Genomic DNA, 17,514 nt, shown 5'->3' with positions numbered 1-17,514 from the left:
GTTTCTTTTAATGCTGAACTTGTTGTTGTTTGTTTGTTTTTTTAAATACATTTTTCCTATTGTTGTGTAATTATTTTGTAATTCACATGCAGTGTATGGCCTGTTTTTCAATGTGTGCATGCATGCGTGTGTATTTGTGTGTGTATGTGTGTGTCTGTATGTGTGTGTCTGTATGTGTGTGTGTGTGTGTGTGTGTGTGTGTGTGTGTGTGTGTAGTTCGTAATCCATACACAGGGCACAAATACCTTTGTGGTGCGTTCCAGTCCTATGTAGCTCTGTTTGAATGGGTGGAGGCCATGCAACGGTTTATGCTCATCAAGGTAGGTTGTGTGTGTGTGTGTGTGTGTGTGTGTGTGTGTGTGTGTGTGTGTGTGTGTGTGTGTGTCTGACACAGTTCTGTTTATTCTCACCTGAGTGTGCTTTGTAAATTATGAATTGTACGATCCAGTAATAAAGGCTTGTGTGTGTGTGTGTGTGTGTGTGTGTGTGTGTGTGTGTGTGTGTGTGTGTAGATTATAGACTTCACGCTGCCCTGTCCTCTAGAAGTGTTTGAGATGTTGGTGGTCCCGGAGTGTCAGTACCCTCTCATCTGCGTTTCCGTCAGCAAGGGCAGCCAGCCCAACCAGGTCGTGACCTTTGGCACGGTCGACCCCAATGTCCCTGTCCCGACCTTCACAGAGCCTGGTAAACGCTGCTGTCCACAGCACACGTCATTTGTGGGTCGCCGGGGGGTCACCGGTGCGACAACGTGTTCCGGGTCCAGGGTTGTACTTCCTGTCGCAGTTTGGGAATACGATTGTGATGAAACACACACATACACACACATGCACACGTGTTTTTAGGTTGGGTAACATTTCTGAATTTGATTCTCGGATCTTTCTATGCAGTTTAGGTTGGCCAAGAAAATAAGAAATATGTTTCCAAACAAACAGATCAAAGTAGAATGTCGTCATAGATGAGGTTGAAGGGAATAAGTACAATACAGTTTTAAATTTCAATGGTTTGTTTTTTGTTTTGTGATCCTACATTTGAAGTTGAAAACCCTTTTAATGAACAGCAGGTTGTTATGGTCATAATGACAGTGATACTTTGGAGGAACAGACACGGAAGAACCTTTTGAACTGTGTGTGTGTGTGTGTGTGTGTGTGTGTGTGCGCGCGCGTGTGTGTGTGTGTGGGGGGTCGGGGGTTCTGATGTTTCTGTTACAGATACACCCCAGACGTGTGTGATTCACGTCACCCAGCTGGAGAGGGACACCATACTGGTCTGCCTGGACAGTGAGTTCAGTCCACTGTCTCAGGTTTAAGCTTAGTCCAGCTTGGTCCAGCTTAGTCCAGCTGATTTATAGAGCGCATGTTTGCTCGGTTAAACTTGGTCAAACTGAGAGTTGGTTTGTTTTGTCAAACTCAGGGTTAAAATATAAACTCTTTTTTGAAGTAGAAAATTGATTTCCTTTACAATTACTGCAATTTCAGTTCAAGATTTGGAAATATTGCCTGTTTACAGGGTATTTTGTGTGTGTGTGTGTGTGTGTGTGTGTGTTTCCAGGGTGTATTAAGATGGTGAATTTACAAGGCAGATTAAAATCAAACAAGAAGCTGTCTGCTGAACTCACCTTTAGCTTTCAGATAGAAGCAATAGGTGAGTGAAGTGCATGTGTGTGCATGTGTGTCTGCAGTTACTCATGACAGCATCTTTTTTTAAGATTGCACATTGTTGTTAAGCCTCTTTCTAAACGCTGTGTGTGTGTGTGTGTGTGTGTGTGTGTGTGTGTGTGTGTGTGTGTGTGTGTGTGTGTGTGTGTGTGTGTGTGTGTGCGTGTGCGTGTGTGTGCGCGTGCGCGTGCGCGTTCCAGTGTGTTTGCAGGATAGCGTGCTGGCGTTCTGGAGACATGGCATGCAGGGACGTAGCTTCAAGACCAATGAGGTGAGGGCTTAGTGTCCTGGCCTTTGGGTTTGGGTTCATACTTTCATTTAGGGGGTTTTAAACCTTTTTGCGTTTGACTGCACTGATGCCTGCTGTCTTGCGTTGGTGATGTAGCTGTGTGGAGTGGTGGGGTGTATTTGTGTTGATTGTGTTTGTGTTGACAGGGTTGTGTCTGAGTGTTGGCTGAATTGGTTGTTTTTGACTGTAACCTCTGCACTCTGTCTGCTCCAGATCACACAGGAGATCTCAGACAGTTCTCGTATCTTCAGACTGCTGGGATCAGACAGGTACGAGTCCAGCTAGCAGGAGAGACACACCTACACGCTTTTTACATGCATGGAATACCGTGACATCTGGCATGCATTCACTAATAATGAACATGAAATGCCTGTGTGTGTGTGTGTGTTCCTGCATTCCAGGACAGTGGTATTGGAAAGCCGGCCTACAGACAACCCCATGGCCCAGAGTAACCTGTACATACTCGCAGGCCACGAGAACAGCTACTGATCTTACACGCACGCGCACACACACACAAACCCATTCCACAGCCATGCAGCACTACACTACGTCCCAGCCACGTGTATAAGCTATGTGTGTCCATGCAGACATTCTCCGTGTGCTCTCACCCACCTGATCTACACACACAGCACCCGGACAAACCGCAACGCAAACCACGACCCTGCAAACTGCAGCTCACCCTGCTCGACTTGACGAGGACCTGCAACACGCTGCCGCGTCTCGCACCATATCGTGGATGGACCAGGCAGTCCGGCTTCTTTTACGTTCTTTGCTCACGCATGCTACAGGGACAGCGTCTTCTTCCTGTGCTTTTTAGGTTTTTAACGGTGACTCCTCCCCCCCACCCCGAGCAGTCTTACCCCTCCAACAGGGGGCTCCAGAACACCTGGAGGTCCGCCTTTACCCTGTGAGCCCTTAAATGACTCTGCCTTCGCTCTTCGGATCCCATGAGGGCAGCGTAACTTCTGCGTAGGTATTTGTTGCCATGAAATATTACACCGTAATGAAATAATATGCTTGTGAATTTATGCACCGTGTTATAAGAACATGTACTTGCATAGAAGTTACAGTATGCTAACGTTTGTACATACTTTGGTTCAGACACCTGAGGAAGCTGGCCTGGAGATTTAAGGGATTTTAAGGGAACGTTTGATCCCAAAACACTAATGTTGGTCTGCGAGAACAATTATGCCAACCAGTCTACAACTTTTTGGTTATTTATTTCTATTTAATAATTATTTATATATGTGGAACATGTCATGTCCAGATTTTCTTCTCTGAAGTCCTTTTCTCAAACTTAAAGCTGAAACATGAGGGGTTTTTTTTTTTTTAAACCATCGCTGCTTGGTTCCAGAAACTCTAAACTTTGTGCTGTTTGCAACAGCAATGTGCCTCACTACACACTAAAAGTCTTTAATGAGAGCTTGGCTTTGGGGTGAGTGTCGTTACTAGAGGGCCGATGCTCAACAACAGCACCCTGTTCGCTGTGCGTATGTGTGTGAGTGTGTGTGAGAGAGAGAGAGAGTGAGTGAGTGCATATTTAAACTGCCAGCTACCCTTCCTTGTTCCAAATGAAATTGCTCCTGCTAAAAAAAAAACAATATAGTTATGTTACCAACATTTAATTTCTTGCAAGTTGACCAAGTTGAGTTTTGCTTAGTACATCAGCACACACACACTGGCTGCGTAAGACTGGAGGAAACTAGATGATGAAATCGGCCCTAGGAAACAAACATGGCCATTCTAGCAACTTTATCGTGCTTCACTAAGATCATGTCTGATACTTAGTCTCTAAATATTTAGCTTTGCTTCTTCTCTCGAGCCGCCCAGGTCGTAGCCCATCCGTGGCACTGATCCCAGACCTGTGGGGTTGGGTGGGCGTGCCCACCGTAATCCCGGCTTCACGTGCTGATGTGAAAGTGCATGTCTGTTGTGCTTTTTCATACCAAGTTCATTCATGTTGAAGGTTACCAGCTCATCTTGCTGTTCCAGTCAGTCATGTACTGGTCTGTAATGAGGTTTAAGAGCAATCACTGCTGCATGACACGTATATGTTTATGAAGTTGGAATTTTGTTGCGCCTTTTTGAATAATGTCACCACACCTTTTAAATATGTAACATTTTACTAATCACTGTACTGAGAAATTTGCAGTTTCTTATGGACGATAATGTGATGGTCACAGTTTGCAAATGCACGCATGTGGCGAGACGTACATAGAATGGCACAAGTAACACGTGCGTGTTCACGTGCACGCGCGTGTTAGAGCTAGACTAGCACATGGTCATTACTCAGAAATACTGGGTTTAAAGGACATCAAATGATCCCAAAACACTCATCAGACTGCAACTCCTGTTAACACGGAACGAGGTTGTTCTAGTGACCCAGCACGTGGGAATGAGAGCGCACAAGACCGCAGGGCTGCAACCCGGTTCATTCCTCCAATACTGCTGGTCTCTCATTACTGAATTTAATTAAGTACGGGTTCCTTTTCAGAAATGACGATGTCTGTCTTAAGTCAAGGGCTAAGTTTGGCAAGATGCTTTCTAAACAACGGCACGTTAGCGGATTTATTAATTAAGACGGGGTTAAAAAAAAAAAACGTTTAATGCATTGGATTAGCGTTTCAGATTGTGTAATCTAGTAGAAAATGATGACAAAAATGGTTTCTACATGATGTGAATCCAGATTTTGGTTGTTTGCAAAGTCACCTTGCTCTGATAGATGAGAGACTGCTCGCCATCCGATTGGAAGGATTGAAGCTTCCTGTGTATTTACCCATTAAACATCCCATGTACATAGCACTACCAGTTAAACATGCAGGGAAAGACTACTACTGAGAGAGAGAGAGAGAGAGGGAGAGAGAGAATGCAGTTGTCCTATTACGAGATGGTTGTGTAGGTTGAGTCATTCGGGTAGTCTGGCACGTGTTAATGATCCAACTAAATGTTTCTCAGCTGCATTAAAAACGTTAAAATTCACATTGCAGTGCATATGCCATGTAAATAGTGTAAAGTATATTTGGTTTTACAGACTGTATAATCCTGTATAATCATCTCTATTTTGTTTCAATTGTGAAACCGAGCAATGGAATTGAGGTAACCTATTAAAAAGAAACCAAACTGACATTAAGGGTCACTGTATCGCTGTGTTGGTGTATTATTTTTAATAATCTAATAACTTAACTCCATAAGTTATTTTGACATGTATTTATATCATAAGCATGTAGTATTGTTTGAGGTCCCGTCTGTTGGCATAACCTAATGACGTTATAATGACGTCTATATAATGGCACACTGAAAGTGTCATGAAAGTGTTTCATCTGAGCAGAGCAGAGGAAAAATGTAAGAGAAGTAACGCAAAGGAAAAGTGTGTGTGTGCGTGTGCGCAAGTGTTTGTGTGAGTGTGTGTGTGTTTGTGTGAGCGAGTGTTTGTGTGTGTGAACGAGTGTTTCTGTGAGTGTGTTTGTGTGAGTGTTTGAGCAAGTGTTTGTGTGTGTGAGAGCGAGTGTGTGTGATAGCGAGTGTGTGTGAGAGCGAGTGTGTGTGAGAGCGAGTGTGTGTGAGAGCGAGTGTGTGTGAGAGCGAGTGTGTGTGAGAGCGAGCGAGTGTGAGAGCGAGCGAGTGTGTGTGTGAGAGCGAGCGAGTGTGTGTGTGAGAGCGAGCGAGTGTGTGAGTGTATGTGTTTGTGTGTGTGTGTGATTGTGTGAGCAAGTTTTTGTGTGAGTGTGTGTGTGTGAGAGCGAGTGTGTGTGTGTGTGTGTGTGTGTGTGTGTGTGTGTGTGTGTGTGTGTGTGCGAGTGTTTGTGTGAGTGTGGGCATGTGTGTGTTTAGACAGCAGTTCCTCTGTCCACATCTCCAGGGAGTGTGTGTGTGAGCGCGAGTGTGTGTGTGTGTGTATGTGTGAGCGAGTGTTTGTGTGAGTGTGTGTGTGTGTGTGTGTGTGTGTGTGTGTGTGTGTGTGTGAGAGAGAGTGTGTGAGCAAGTGTTTGTGTGAGTGTTTGTATGAGTGTGAGCATGTGTGTGTTTAGACAGCAGTTCCTCTGTCCACATCTTCAGGGTGTGTGTGTGTGACACACACACTCTTAATACATACAGAGTCTAACACACACACACACACACACACACACACACACACACACACACACACACACACACACACACACACACAAAAACTCAATACCAAGAGTCTAATACACACACAAAAACTCAATACCAAGAGTCTAACACACACACACACACACACACACACAAACAAACTCAATACTAAGAGTCTAATACACACACACACAAACCCAATACCAAGAGTCTAATACACACACACACACAAACCCAATACCAAGAGTCTAATACACACACACACACACACACAAACCCAATACCAAGAGTCTAATACACACACACACACAAACCCAATACCAAGAGTCTAATACACACACACACACAAACCCAATACCAAGAGTCGAATACACACACACACACACACAAACCCAATACCAAGAGTCTAATACACACACACACACACAAACCCAATACCAAGAGTCTAATACACACACACACACAAACCCAATACCAAGAGTCTAACACACACACACACACACACACAAACCCAATACCAAGAGTCTAACACACACACACACACACAAACCCAATACCAAGAGTCTAATACACACACACACACACACACACAAACCCAATACCAAGAGTCTAATACACACACACACACACACACACACACACAAACCCAATATCAAGAGTCTAATACACACACACACACACACACACACACACACACACACACACACACACAAACCCAATACCAAGAGTCTAATACACACACACACACACACACACACACACACACACACAAACCCAATACCAAGAGTCTAATACACACACACACACACACACCCACACACAAACCCAATACCAAGAGTCTAATACACACACACGCACAAACCCAATACCAAGAGTCTAATACACACACACACACACACACACACACACACACACAAACCCAATACCAAGAGTCTAATACACACACACACACACACACAAACCCACACACAAACCCAATACCAAGAGTCTAATACACACACACGCACAAACCCAATACCAAGAGTCTAATACACACACATGCACACAAACCCAATACCAAGAGTCTAATACACACACACACACACACACACACACACCCAAACCCAATACCAAGAGTCTAATACACACACACATACACACACAAACCCAATACCAAGAGTCTAATACACACACACACACACACACACAAACCCAATACCAAGAGTCTAATACACACACACACACACACACACACACACACACACAAACCCAATACCAAGAGTCTAATACACACACACACACACACAAACCCAATACCAAGAGTCTAATACACACACAAACTCAATACTGAGAGTCTAATACACACACACACAAACTCAATATCGAGAGTCTAATACACACACACAAACTCAATACCAAGAGTCTACTACACACACACACACACACACACACACACAAACTCAATACCAAGAGTCTAATACACACACACAAACTCAATACCAAGAGTCTAATACACACGCACACACACACACAAACTCAATATCAACAGTCTAATACACACACACAAACAAACCCAATACCAAGAGTCTAATCCACCCCTTCACACACACAAACGCAATATCAAGAGTTTAATACACACACACACACACACACACACACACACAAACCCAATACCAAGATTCTAATACACACACACGCACGCACGCACTCTCACACACACACACATATACACACACACACACTCTCACACACACACACACACACATATACACACACACACACACACACACTCACACACACACACACACACACACACACACACACACACACACACACACACACACACACACACAAGCATGCTAATTAGAAGGCTCCAACATCATGCCAAAGACACCTACATGGAGAGGTCTGCAGAGGACCAGTTTAAGGTGATGGGGTTCTCACTCTGATTGGCTGCCACACTGCTGATGTAATGCTGAATGGTGATCGGTTCTGTTTGGTTGCAGGGGGAGGCGTGGCCTTCCTCTAACTCCTCCCCCCTAAAGAATCTTCTACCAGTAACACAGGAAAGAGATTATTTATTGGCAAAGTAAATCTGCATCTGTACGTGTGAACACATTTGGAAGTACACTTTACTGTCAAATGTGTGTGTGTGCGTGTGTGTGTGTTACCTGGGCTTTCTACTGTGCAGGAGCTCCAGATCTCTCTGTAGCTCTTTTTCTGTGCAGCTGAGCTCAGAGATCTGAGCTGGTCATGTCCTCCTGCAAAGATCACGACACCTCATGCAACCCATCACACACAACCTGAATATAAAGGTCAATAACACCATCATAACCATACATTCTCTATATCCCAGGAAGCCGCCCAGGTGCTCGTGCAGTCTCTTGTGATCTCAAAGCTCGACTACTGCAACTCGCTACTTGCTGGTCTTCCTCTAAGAGCCATCAGACTTCTACAACTTGTCCAGAATGCAGCAGCAGGACTGGTCTTCAATCTTCTGAAGTTTACAAGTTACTCCACTGCTGCGCTCCCTTCATTGACTTCCAGTACATTTACATTTACATTTACGGCATTTAGCAGACGCTCTTATCCAGAGCGACTTACAAAAGTTCTTTGTCATTTACTCATAGAATATATCCAAGTACAGTAGAGTAGGTTAGAATTAAATGTACCAATGAACTAGAATACTGTAGAATACAGGGATGAATGCTGATACCTAGAAGTGCAAAATACATAAGGTCTATATTAATGATAAGTGCTATAAACAATAAGTGCTAGAGTTTGTTAACCAACATAAACAATACCCTACAATAAGTACTAATTTAGTCAGTCAATAAGGGAGCAGTGTCAGTTGTCCTTTAAATATTCTGCAAATAGATGAGTCTTCAGTCTGCGTTTGAAGACTGCATTTTAATTCACACACACACACACACAAACCCAATACCAAGAGTCTAATACACACACACACACTCCCTTTGAAGACTGCAAGGGACTCTGCTGTCCAGACAGCAAGCGGGAGTTCATTCCACCATCTTGAAGCCAGAACAGAAAATAGTCTCGATGCTTGTCGTCCATGACACCTGAAGCGAGGTATTTCAAGCCGAGCCATAGTTGAGGTTTGAAGTACTCGAGGTACAGATCCGGCTTTGACCATTGACCTCATGTATGAAGGGGCTGGTCCATTTTTGGCTTTGTAGGCAAGCATCAAGGTTTTAAATCTGATGCGTGCAGCTACAGGGAGCCAATGAAGGGAGCGCAGCAGTGGAGTAACGTGAACTTCGGAAGATTGAAGACCAGTCATGCTGCTGCATTCTGGACAAGTTGTAGAGGTTTGTAGAACATCACTGGAGAGTCTACATGGTTTGGATGTGGATCCTCTCCATGTCACCTGATAGGACCGTCCCTCCAGATACGACTGAAACCATCTCCAAGCAGAGCCAGTCACACCAAGCCTGGAAAGAACAGAGAGAAGAATGTTGTGGTTCACTGTGTCAAAGGCTGCTGAAAGGTCTAGAAGAATCAAAACAGATGACTGTTTGGCAGCTTTAGCAGCATGAGGTTTCTCAGTCACTGCTATGAGGGCCGTTTCTGTAGAATGTACCGGTTTGTAGCCAGACTGATTGGGATCATGCAGCTGGTTCTGGGTGAGGAAAAGAGACAATTGGTTATAAACTTCTCGTTCAAGGGTTTTTGAGAGGAAAGAGAGAAGTGATACCAGTCTGTAGTTGGTAACGCTGGAGCTGTCAAGTGTGGCCTTCTTGAAGATTGGTACCACCCTGGCGGTTTTGAATGCAGTAGACACGTATCCAGAAGATAAGGAGATGTTGATGATGACAGAGATGAAAGGAAGCAGATCTCTTACGATTGTCTGGAACAGAGCAGAAGGAATTGGATCCAGCGGACATGTAGTTGGATTGCTGGAAGTCAGGAGTTGAAGAATTTCATCTGTGGAGAGAGGAGAAAAAGAAGTCAGAGAGTTGGATGTTGGGGAATGCACATTGGCTGGAGGAGTGGGACCAGAGGAAAAGGACTGGCAGATTGCTGCAACCTTCTCCTCAAAGAAGGTGATGAAATCCTCCGGAGTAAGAGATGAAGAAGGAGGGGGAGGATTAAGGAGAGAAGAAAATCAGATAATGGATTATTTGAGTAGCTGCACGCCTCAGAACTCCCGCTTGCTGTCCGGACAGCAGAGTCCCTTGCAGTCTTCAAACGCAGACTGAAGACCATTTATTTGCAGAATATTTAAAGGACAACTCACCCTGCTCCCTTATTGACTGACTAATTTAGTACTTATTGTAGGGTATTGTTTATTACACTGATGTTGACTAACAAACTCTAGTACTTATTGTTTACTGCACTTATCATTGTTTAAGAGAGACCTCATGTATTTTGTACTTCTAGGCATCAGCAGTGATCCCTGTATTTCTACAGTATTCTAGTTCACTGGTATGTTGGACTCTAACCTACTGTACTGTACTAGGATGTGTTCTATGAGTAAATGACAAAGCACTTTTGTAAGTCGCTCTGGATAAAAGTGTCTGCTAAATGTCGTAAATGTAAATAACCATCCACAGAAACAACTATGCAAGTCACTGTGAATGGGAATGATCACTTAGTGATGCAAAGTATCACAGCACTGTATAGTTTTGTTCTGTCCCGACACCAAACATCTTAAATCCTTCTGCAGGATTTACTAAGAATCTGGAATCCAGGCTGCGCCATAGCAGGACTTGTTTTGTATATCAGGGTGCAGGATAATGCAGTAAAGCTAGGGTGGGTCCTGTGTGTTCTCATATACGAGCACGTGTTCACAGTAACGGTTTTGAGGGTGGAGTGAGGCTGACTATTTTCTGCGCATTCAGGTTTGGCACTCAAAGGTCGTTCAAGAGATTTTGAGTTCGTTCCAAACCTGGCCTGCAGGACCATGAGCCGGTCCACATTTTCGCCGTGCTCCACCTCATCAATCTGCCCGAAAGTCGGGTCACCTCTACGGCACTCATTCAGATCCAGGTGCATGCTGGGAACCAGATACGCAACTCATGAAGTGCACTAACAGCATGCCATTACTGTTTCAACCCCCCAAAACAACATGCACAAAGGCCCCCAAACACCCCGAAAAGCCCCCAGTAACCAGGAATCCCCCGGCAGAGGGTGTATCTGCTGTGGTTGTTTGGCTGCACACAACCACACAAAGATCTGGAGGCTTGAGTTTTCCACACTTTGTCCTATACAGTTACACCTGTGAAATATGGATGGCGGTGAAAATTGGGTAAGAAAATCTATAATCTTTTCAGGATACGTTAAGATGGTGTTACAGTTGGTGACTACAGTGTAAGCCTAATCACAGAAGAAAAAGCAGGTGTTTGTAGCTGTAAACGTACCCTGAAGCTGTGACCAGGTGTTCACCTGCAGGGTGTGTGTGTGTGTGTCTCTGCAGCAGACGTTGTCAACTCCAGGCGCCGAGGCATAAACAGTTCTGGTTTTTGTTATTGCCAGTAGTTTATCAAACTGCTAAATTGGTTGATTGGCTACTTAGCCATCTCACATGGTGGAATATCTGTACCTGAACCTTGCTGACTAGTAACCACTGGACTAGTAATCAAAGTTGCTGGTTCAAATCCCACCACTGCCAGGTTACCACTGTTGGGCTCCTGAACAAGACCCTTAACCCTCAATTACTCAAGTTGTGTTCAGTCAGAATTGTAAGTTGCTTTGGATAAAACTGTCAGATAAATGTCGTAAATGAAATAAATGATACAAAGACCAGTGTCGGATGTGGATTTGAGGTGTGGTATACCGCTATCCTGTACATCTGTGCATACCTGTAGTGTGTTCAGAGTGTTTCTCAGAGATGAGATTTTCTCGCTGGTGTCTCTCTGGTGGGAGGAGACTTTCTCCTCCAATCGGTTATTGCTCTGCTGCAAGGCAGAGACTTCCTGAATAACCCCTGTGAGTTGTCTTTAGCTCCGCCCACAGTGCCTTCAACTGGAAGGAAAACGCGAGAGTGAGGAAAACGAGCATGAAAGAGGGAATGAAGAGGAAAAGATAAGAAGAGAGGAGTGCGAGTCATACATCAAAGAGGCACAAGTGTGAGTGTGCACGAGTGTGTGCGTGAGTGTGTGTGTGTGTGCGTGTGCACATAAGAGTGTGTGTGTGTGTGTGTGTGTGTGCGCGCGAGTGTGTGTGGAGAAGAGGGACAGACTAAATTGAGTCAGACCCTCCCAATGTGTGTGTGTGCTTAATGAAATTAGATAAATTAATCAGTTTATATTGCCTGGCTTGTCCACTCCTTGAAACTCACACACACACACATACAATTAAACACGCCATCACGTGAAAGGCATCAGACAGATAAGTGCTGAAGTCAGCTGCATGTTCCAGTCCCCCATAGCCCTCTACCTGAATCATGTGCAGGTCTGGATCACCTGTGTACGCATCTGCACCTGAGACGAAATGGAAAAGTGACCCTCACAAAACACACTCAGACTGGCAGTACCTCCCATATGGGCTACGTTAACCACTGCTCCTCCACCCCTGTAAAGCACGCAGTTTGGCTTTTGAATTGATTTGACTTCACCTGGCACGCTGCCAGGTGAAGTCTATATATAAACCAGGGCTTTAAAATCCAGCGTTCTGAACTCCACTGCTCTGCTCACGCTTCCGGAAGCTCAGTCCACTGTGGTTTTGGACCTAGAATCAAGGCTGGAATGAACAGAACAGTTCCTGAACAATTCCTGAAGCCTACAGTGTCCTCAGGACATTAGCAGGACTCTGGTAGCCCTGCGGGCCCTGAGCAACTGAGGTGCGTTCTGACGAGGGTCTGATCCAGACTCCTCTCTGTGCCCCGAGCCGGAGGAAGCCGTAGACAAAGAGGCTTTGTTATAGTACGTCAATGGTGTGATTCTGTTTTTTATGAAGGAGGAGTGGATCTTTCTTTTTTCCATCCACCCATCCCTTCTTTTCTCAGCGTACTCTACAACAAGGACAGGATTCGATGTTCCCCCTTAGCCCATAGGACACATTTACCATAAACTAGAAATGCGCATATGTACACACACACACACACACACACACACACACACACACACACACACACACACACACACACACACACACACACACTGGGAGAAGTTACTCCCAAAAAACACACCCATATAGATATGATGCCATCTCACAATTTACTGAACAGACTTGCAGCCAGACTGTATAGCCAAAAAGAAAAGACACACACACACGAAAATAAATGTAGCCACTAAGTTGATTAAGATACACACACTGTCACTTGTCATCAGAATGGCTGGCCTTTAAAACACTCATGTGTAACGAATTACACAGAGGTTGTATAATTAATTTATGTAACAAAACGGGTCCTTTCAAAGCCAGTGCAGACACTCAGACACCAGCAAAGTCACAGATGGTATGAAGTTCCTCTAGAAAGCAGCTGTGCGCTTGAAGAGGGATCTTCTCCCCAGGACGGGAAATGTTCCTTATCTGATCTCATATCTTCCACAACTCCTGATCTTATGCAGAGTCATGAGCTCTGTGCATGTGTTTCAGGACCACAGAAAAAAAAAGTTGTTTAGAGGCCCAACAGAATTTTAGTTTCTCAAAAGGTTAGTGGTCACCTCAGTTTGTCCTCTTACTGCTGGGTCATTACTGCTGGGTCATGTGTCATGTCCTCTTACTGCTGGGTCATTACATTCAAGGACTACAGAACAATCTCTGCAATGTGTTACAGCAACCATATAGTTGATCGGTGTTGGGTCTGGGTCGTGCCTCCAAGGCCAGGGTGGATCCACGCGCTCTCTCTAGGAAGAACCCAGTGGATAAAACATGCTTCACCTCAAAATGAAACGTTTTACCTAAGGTCTAAAGGCTTCACTGGTCGTGGCCAGTCAGTATTCTCTGAATGAACAGGCAACTGCTCCTCCATTTATCGGAAGCCGGTCATTATGTTTATAATGTAACATATTCTACAGAGTATTTCGGGCTAACTTAATCTGTCATAGCTGAATGCTATGTGACCTTAATATTTCTGACGGAGACAGTGAGTGTTCTGTTAAGACAGGACTGTAGCTATATATTACATACGAACATCTATTATACACACACAAACTAGAGTCTGTGTGTCTGGGGTGTGTGTGGCATGCGTGCATGTGTATTGGTGCTTGTTCATGTGTGTGTGTGTGTGTGTTATATGAGTTTGAGTTTGAGAGCTGGTGCTGCTTTTCGATGGAAGGTTCCAGTCCACACACGTCCTTCTGAGTCAGTGAAGTCCCCCTCACTCTCGCATCTGAAACAAACAAAAAAACCCACGTTAATGTCCTTCTAAACAGGCTTATCTTACACATCAAACCCCAATATCAAGACAAAAACCCTCAGTCAACCTGTGAAGAAAGAGCAGACCTCTGAGATTGAGAGAAATATCATCATTTAGCAAACAATTTGCTAGTAAGACAGATATTTAAAACTGCGTAGGCCATATTTAAAATTCAGTTTTCTCTGAGCGACGGAGAACTGCAAGCGGCTCGGAGGGGGACGAGGTGATGCCGTGCTTTATGGAGCTGTGATATCACTTCCTTCATGCAGCAGTCTACACTTACACAATGCAGATGTTGTGTAAGTGACTAATGGATGTTTTAAAGGACAACTTTAATTATGCAAGTGAGATTATGGCATAGTTGTTACTAGCTTTCATTAACTGTCTTTAATATTTCAGTCATCCAGATAAGGCACCCAACCTTGCCAGTACAAACGAACAACTTGCAAACGTACACTTAAAAACAAATGGCTGAATAAAACTGTCAGAACAGAGCTGTTTTTAAAGCCTTACAACTGAACAAGTGACCAGATGAAGTTTGATGACAAACTGAAAGGACTTTAAGCCACGTATAGTCTTGGGCTGGTGCGGTAACACCTGTTGTTGTTGAAAGTCCCACAGTATTTGGTTCCATCGGGGAAGAAGTAGGTTCCGTTGCCATGGTACCTGTTGTCCTGGAACTGACCTTTGTACACTGCCCCTGAAGGGTGTGTGAGCGTTCCCGTACCGCTCATCTGCAACGGCAAGATACCCTTAGAAAACAGAAACTGTGTGTCACACTCACACACACACACACACACACACACACACACACACACACTCACTCACTCACACTCACACTCACACACACCATGTCGTTGTTCCACTCTCCGATATATACTGCCCCAGAGGATGAGATCTGTGTGCCGGTGCCTTTTCTCATCACCACACCATCTGAGGTACGGCAACACTCTCCTTCTACACACACACACACACACACACACACACACACGCTGTCTTCAATTATTTTTTACCAGATGTGGATATTCAAAACGACGGACGGGCGTTTGTTTTCTGTCTCTGTACGCGCCTCCCTGTCCGCTCACCGTATTTGTCTCCGTTTGGGAAAATGTAGGAAACCGTCCACATCCCGGACTCTGGACACGGGCAGCCGCGCGCGGGCTTCCGCCGTGACTCCCCTCAGCTGACGCGTCAGCGTCGCCACGACAACGGTCGTCCACGTGCCGGTGCAGCGAGAACGCGCGCGTGACGAGGCACGTTCTACCCGGAAGCACACGTTTAGTGCGAGCGCGTGGCGTTCGAGGGGTCGCGAACCGGTGAGACAGCAGCCGCACGAGTAAGTGAAGCACGTTGGACTTTCACGGATCGAGGCGTGTAAAAATGTGGATGTAAAATGTTTCACGTTGTTCTGCTCCATCACGCCGCTTAGACGATGGAGTGAGTGGTGGCGAAGCGGCTCGCGAGGGGATATGGGACCCTGCAGCTGCTGCTAGCGCAGTCATATTCTCATAAATATTCTCATATGCGTTCTCATATATCTCGTAATCTGTTGCCGCTGTTAGCTGCACTTGGCAGAGCAAACGTGCCTAACATTCACGATCACCGTGCGCGCGTGTGTTGCTAGGTCATGGGTAAGTCCAAACAGGTCGGGAACCACAAAAGTGATAAAAAGAAAAACATTGCAAAGACGTGGAAGACGAAGCGGAGGACGAAGGACTTGGACCAGATCCACGCGGACATGCTTCCGGCCAACGCTGCGAAGCTGCTGCAGCAGGAGGTGGACTATGACGTCACGGGCTGCGCGCAGCACTACTGTTTACACTGCGCGTGAGTAGCATCGCCTGCATATATATATATATTTCCATGTTTTCTCTACCACTAAGAGTTTAGTCAAGGCCAACGTGTTGTTAAACTTGTTTATTGGATTGAGCTTTTTGATTTATCTCCGTTACCTCTGCTAATGTTGGTTGCAGGCGATACTTTGTTAATCTGAAAACCCTGAAGGAGCACTTCAAGACGAAGGTCCATAAAAAGCGGTGAGGTTTTTAACAATTATACCCCATCTCTAATCTCACATACGTCATCTTGTGCAGTGGTGGCAATAATGACAAGGATATTACGATAAATCTTAATTTGTATAGAACCTTTTTAAATCAAGGTTTACATAATACAGAAGGGTACCATAGGAATACGCTGAAATTAGCTTTGGAGGGTCAGAGCATGGCATCCTCCCTGCACAACCGATTCAGCTCATTGGCTAACTGTGAGGAGGGTCAGCAGGTACAAGGCTGCCCCCTGCTAGAAGTCAGACAAATCTCCCATCATCCTACCCAGGCCACTGCTGTGTTCCACTGTTGATTCTGCATGTTCTCGCGGTGTATCCCATCCCCTGTGATGGGACAGTTCTGCTGGACGATAACCGCGGTAACCGTTTCCTCCCACACTCTGCCGTCTCAGGCTGAAGCAGTTGAGGGAGGAGCCGTACACGCAGGCGGAGGCGGAGCGAGCAGCGGGCATGGGCTCCTACGTCCCGCCCCGATCCGTGGAGGTGCACACCCAGCAGGTGGAGGAGCACATGGACAGCACGGAGGCCCCGGCGTAACCCCGCCACTGACACACAGATGCATCGCTGCTTTTGGCTTGCCACTTCCAGAAGAACAAATGCATACCAGTCCTGCGGGGCATTCTGGGAAAGCAACCCCTTGTTTTGTGGACTTGATGATTTTGTTGCGTGCTTGACAGAAAGTGGCGCGTCTCGCTTTAGGCCGAGGTGCTGGTGTTTCCCTGGAAACAGGCCAGCAGCTTTGGGCTGCTCACACCTCTCCAGGATAAACTGATGTGGGCTTTATTCTGCCTGGCAGGATTTGCTTGGCAGGACTGAATGAACACACATGGCTACATATGTAAATAAAAATTAAAGAACTGTTTAATCAGTGTTGTCACCGATTTTGTGTGATTTTATACAGAAAGACATATGTTTTTGAATAGCTGAAAGACTATTTTAGAAAGAAAGTAAAACTATATTTTGCATATCTGCGTGACTGTCACTTAGCAAACTGGGCAGTGGATTAATTCAATCTGAAGCACATTTATAATATTCACCATTACTCATGGTGCATTTAGGTCATCTTGGTTATTCCACAAAGCAGGATTTCTGTTTAGCCTGATGAGCTCAA

At 45.2% G+C, this 17,514-nt stretch overlaps 3 protein-coding genes across 6 annotated transcripts in view; 2 read left to right on the top strand and 1 right to left on the bottom strand.

Annotated features, from left to right (window-relative positions):
- The window catches only part of map4k3b (mitogen-activated protein kinase kinase kinase kinase 3b), a 24,428-nt gene extending 19,343 nt beyond the window's left edge, over nt 1-5,085 (top strand). For both annotated transcript variants that reach the window (XM_035532618.1, XM_035532617.1), the window contains 7 exons: nt 217-320; nt 513-684; nt 1,209-1,277; nt 1,549-1,641; nt 1,856-1,926; nt 2,158-2,213; nt 2,346-5,085. In XM_035532618.1, coding sequence (XP_035388511.1) covers nt 217-320; nt 513-684; nt 1,209-1,277; nt 1,549-1,641; nt 1,856-1,926; nt 2,158-2,213; nt 2,346-2,433 — 653 coding nt within the window. In that variant the 3' untranslated portion in view covers nt 2,434-5,085. The remainder of the gene's footprint in view (nt 1-216; nt 321-512; nt 685-1,208; nt 1,278-1,548; nt 1,642-1,855; nt 1,927-2,157; nt 2,214-2,345) is intronic.
- An 8,097-nt stretch (nt 5,086-13,182) lies between these two features.
- morn2 (MORN repeat containing 2) lies at nt 13,183-15,514 on the bottom strand. Of its 2 annotated transcripts, XM_027027084.2 has the most exons (4): nt 15,424-15,514; nt 15,189-15,295; nt 14,936-15,072; nt 13,183-14,311 (listed from the first exon to the last, which is right to left on the bottom strand). In XM_027027084.2, the coding sequence occupies exons 1-4, from the start codon at nt 15,464-15,466 to the stop codon at nt 14,212-14,214; spliced, it is 387 nt and encodes a 128-aa protein (XP_026882885.2). In that variant the 5' UTR covers nt 15,467-15,514; the 3' UTR covers nt 13,183-14,211. The 2 variants fall into 2 exon arrangements, with proteins under 2 accessions (XP_026882885.2, XP_035388865.1); XM_035532972.1 differs by lacking the exons at nt 15,189-15,295; nt 15,424-15,514 and adding an exon at nt 15,352-15,374 and having other exon boundaries at nt 14,936-15,090.
- Nucleotides 15,515-15,586: 72 nt separating this feature from the next.
- On the top strand, nt 15,587-17,277 carry znf593 (zinc finger protein 593). Of its 2 annotated transcripts, XM_027027082.2 has the most exons (4): nt 15,587-15,674; nt 15,963-16,165; nt 16,312-16,374; nt 16,796-17,277. In XM_027027082.2, the coding sequence occupies exons 2-4, from the start codon at nt 15,966-15,968 to the stop codon at nt 16,938-16,940; spliced, it is 408 nt and encodes a 135-aa protein (XP_026882883.2). In that variant the 5' UTR covers nt 15,587-15,674; nt 15,963-15,965; the 3' UTR covers nt 16,941-17,277. The 2 variants fall into 2 exon arrangements, with proteins under 2 accessions (XP_026882883.2, XP_026882884.2); XM_027027083.2 differs by lacking the exon at nt 15,587-15,674 and having other exon boundaries at nt 15,681-16,165.
- Nucleotides 17,278-17,514: the final 237 nt, after the last annotated feature.

Source organism: Electrophorus electricus, chromosome 13 (genome assembly GCF_013358815.1).
Source record: "Electrophorus electricus isolate fEleEle1 chromosome 13, fEleEle1.pri, whole genome shotgun sequence".
Lineage (NCBI taxonomy): Eukaryota > Metazoa > Chordata > Actinopteri > Gymnotiformes > Gymnotidae > Electrophorus > Electrophorus electricus.
The sequence above is the reverse complement of the archived record's forward strand: the minus strand, read 5'-3'. Positions and strand labels throughout refer to the sequence as shown.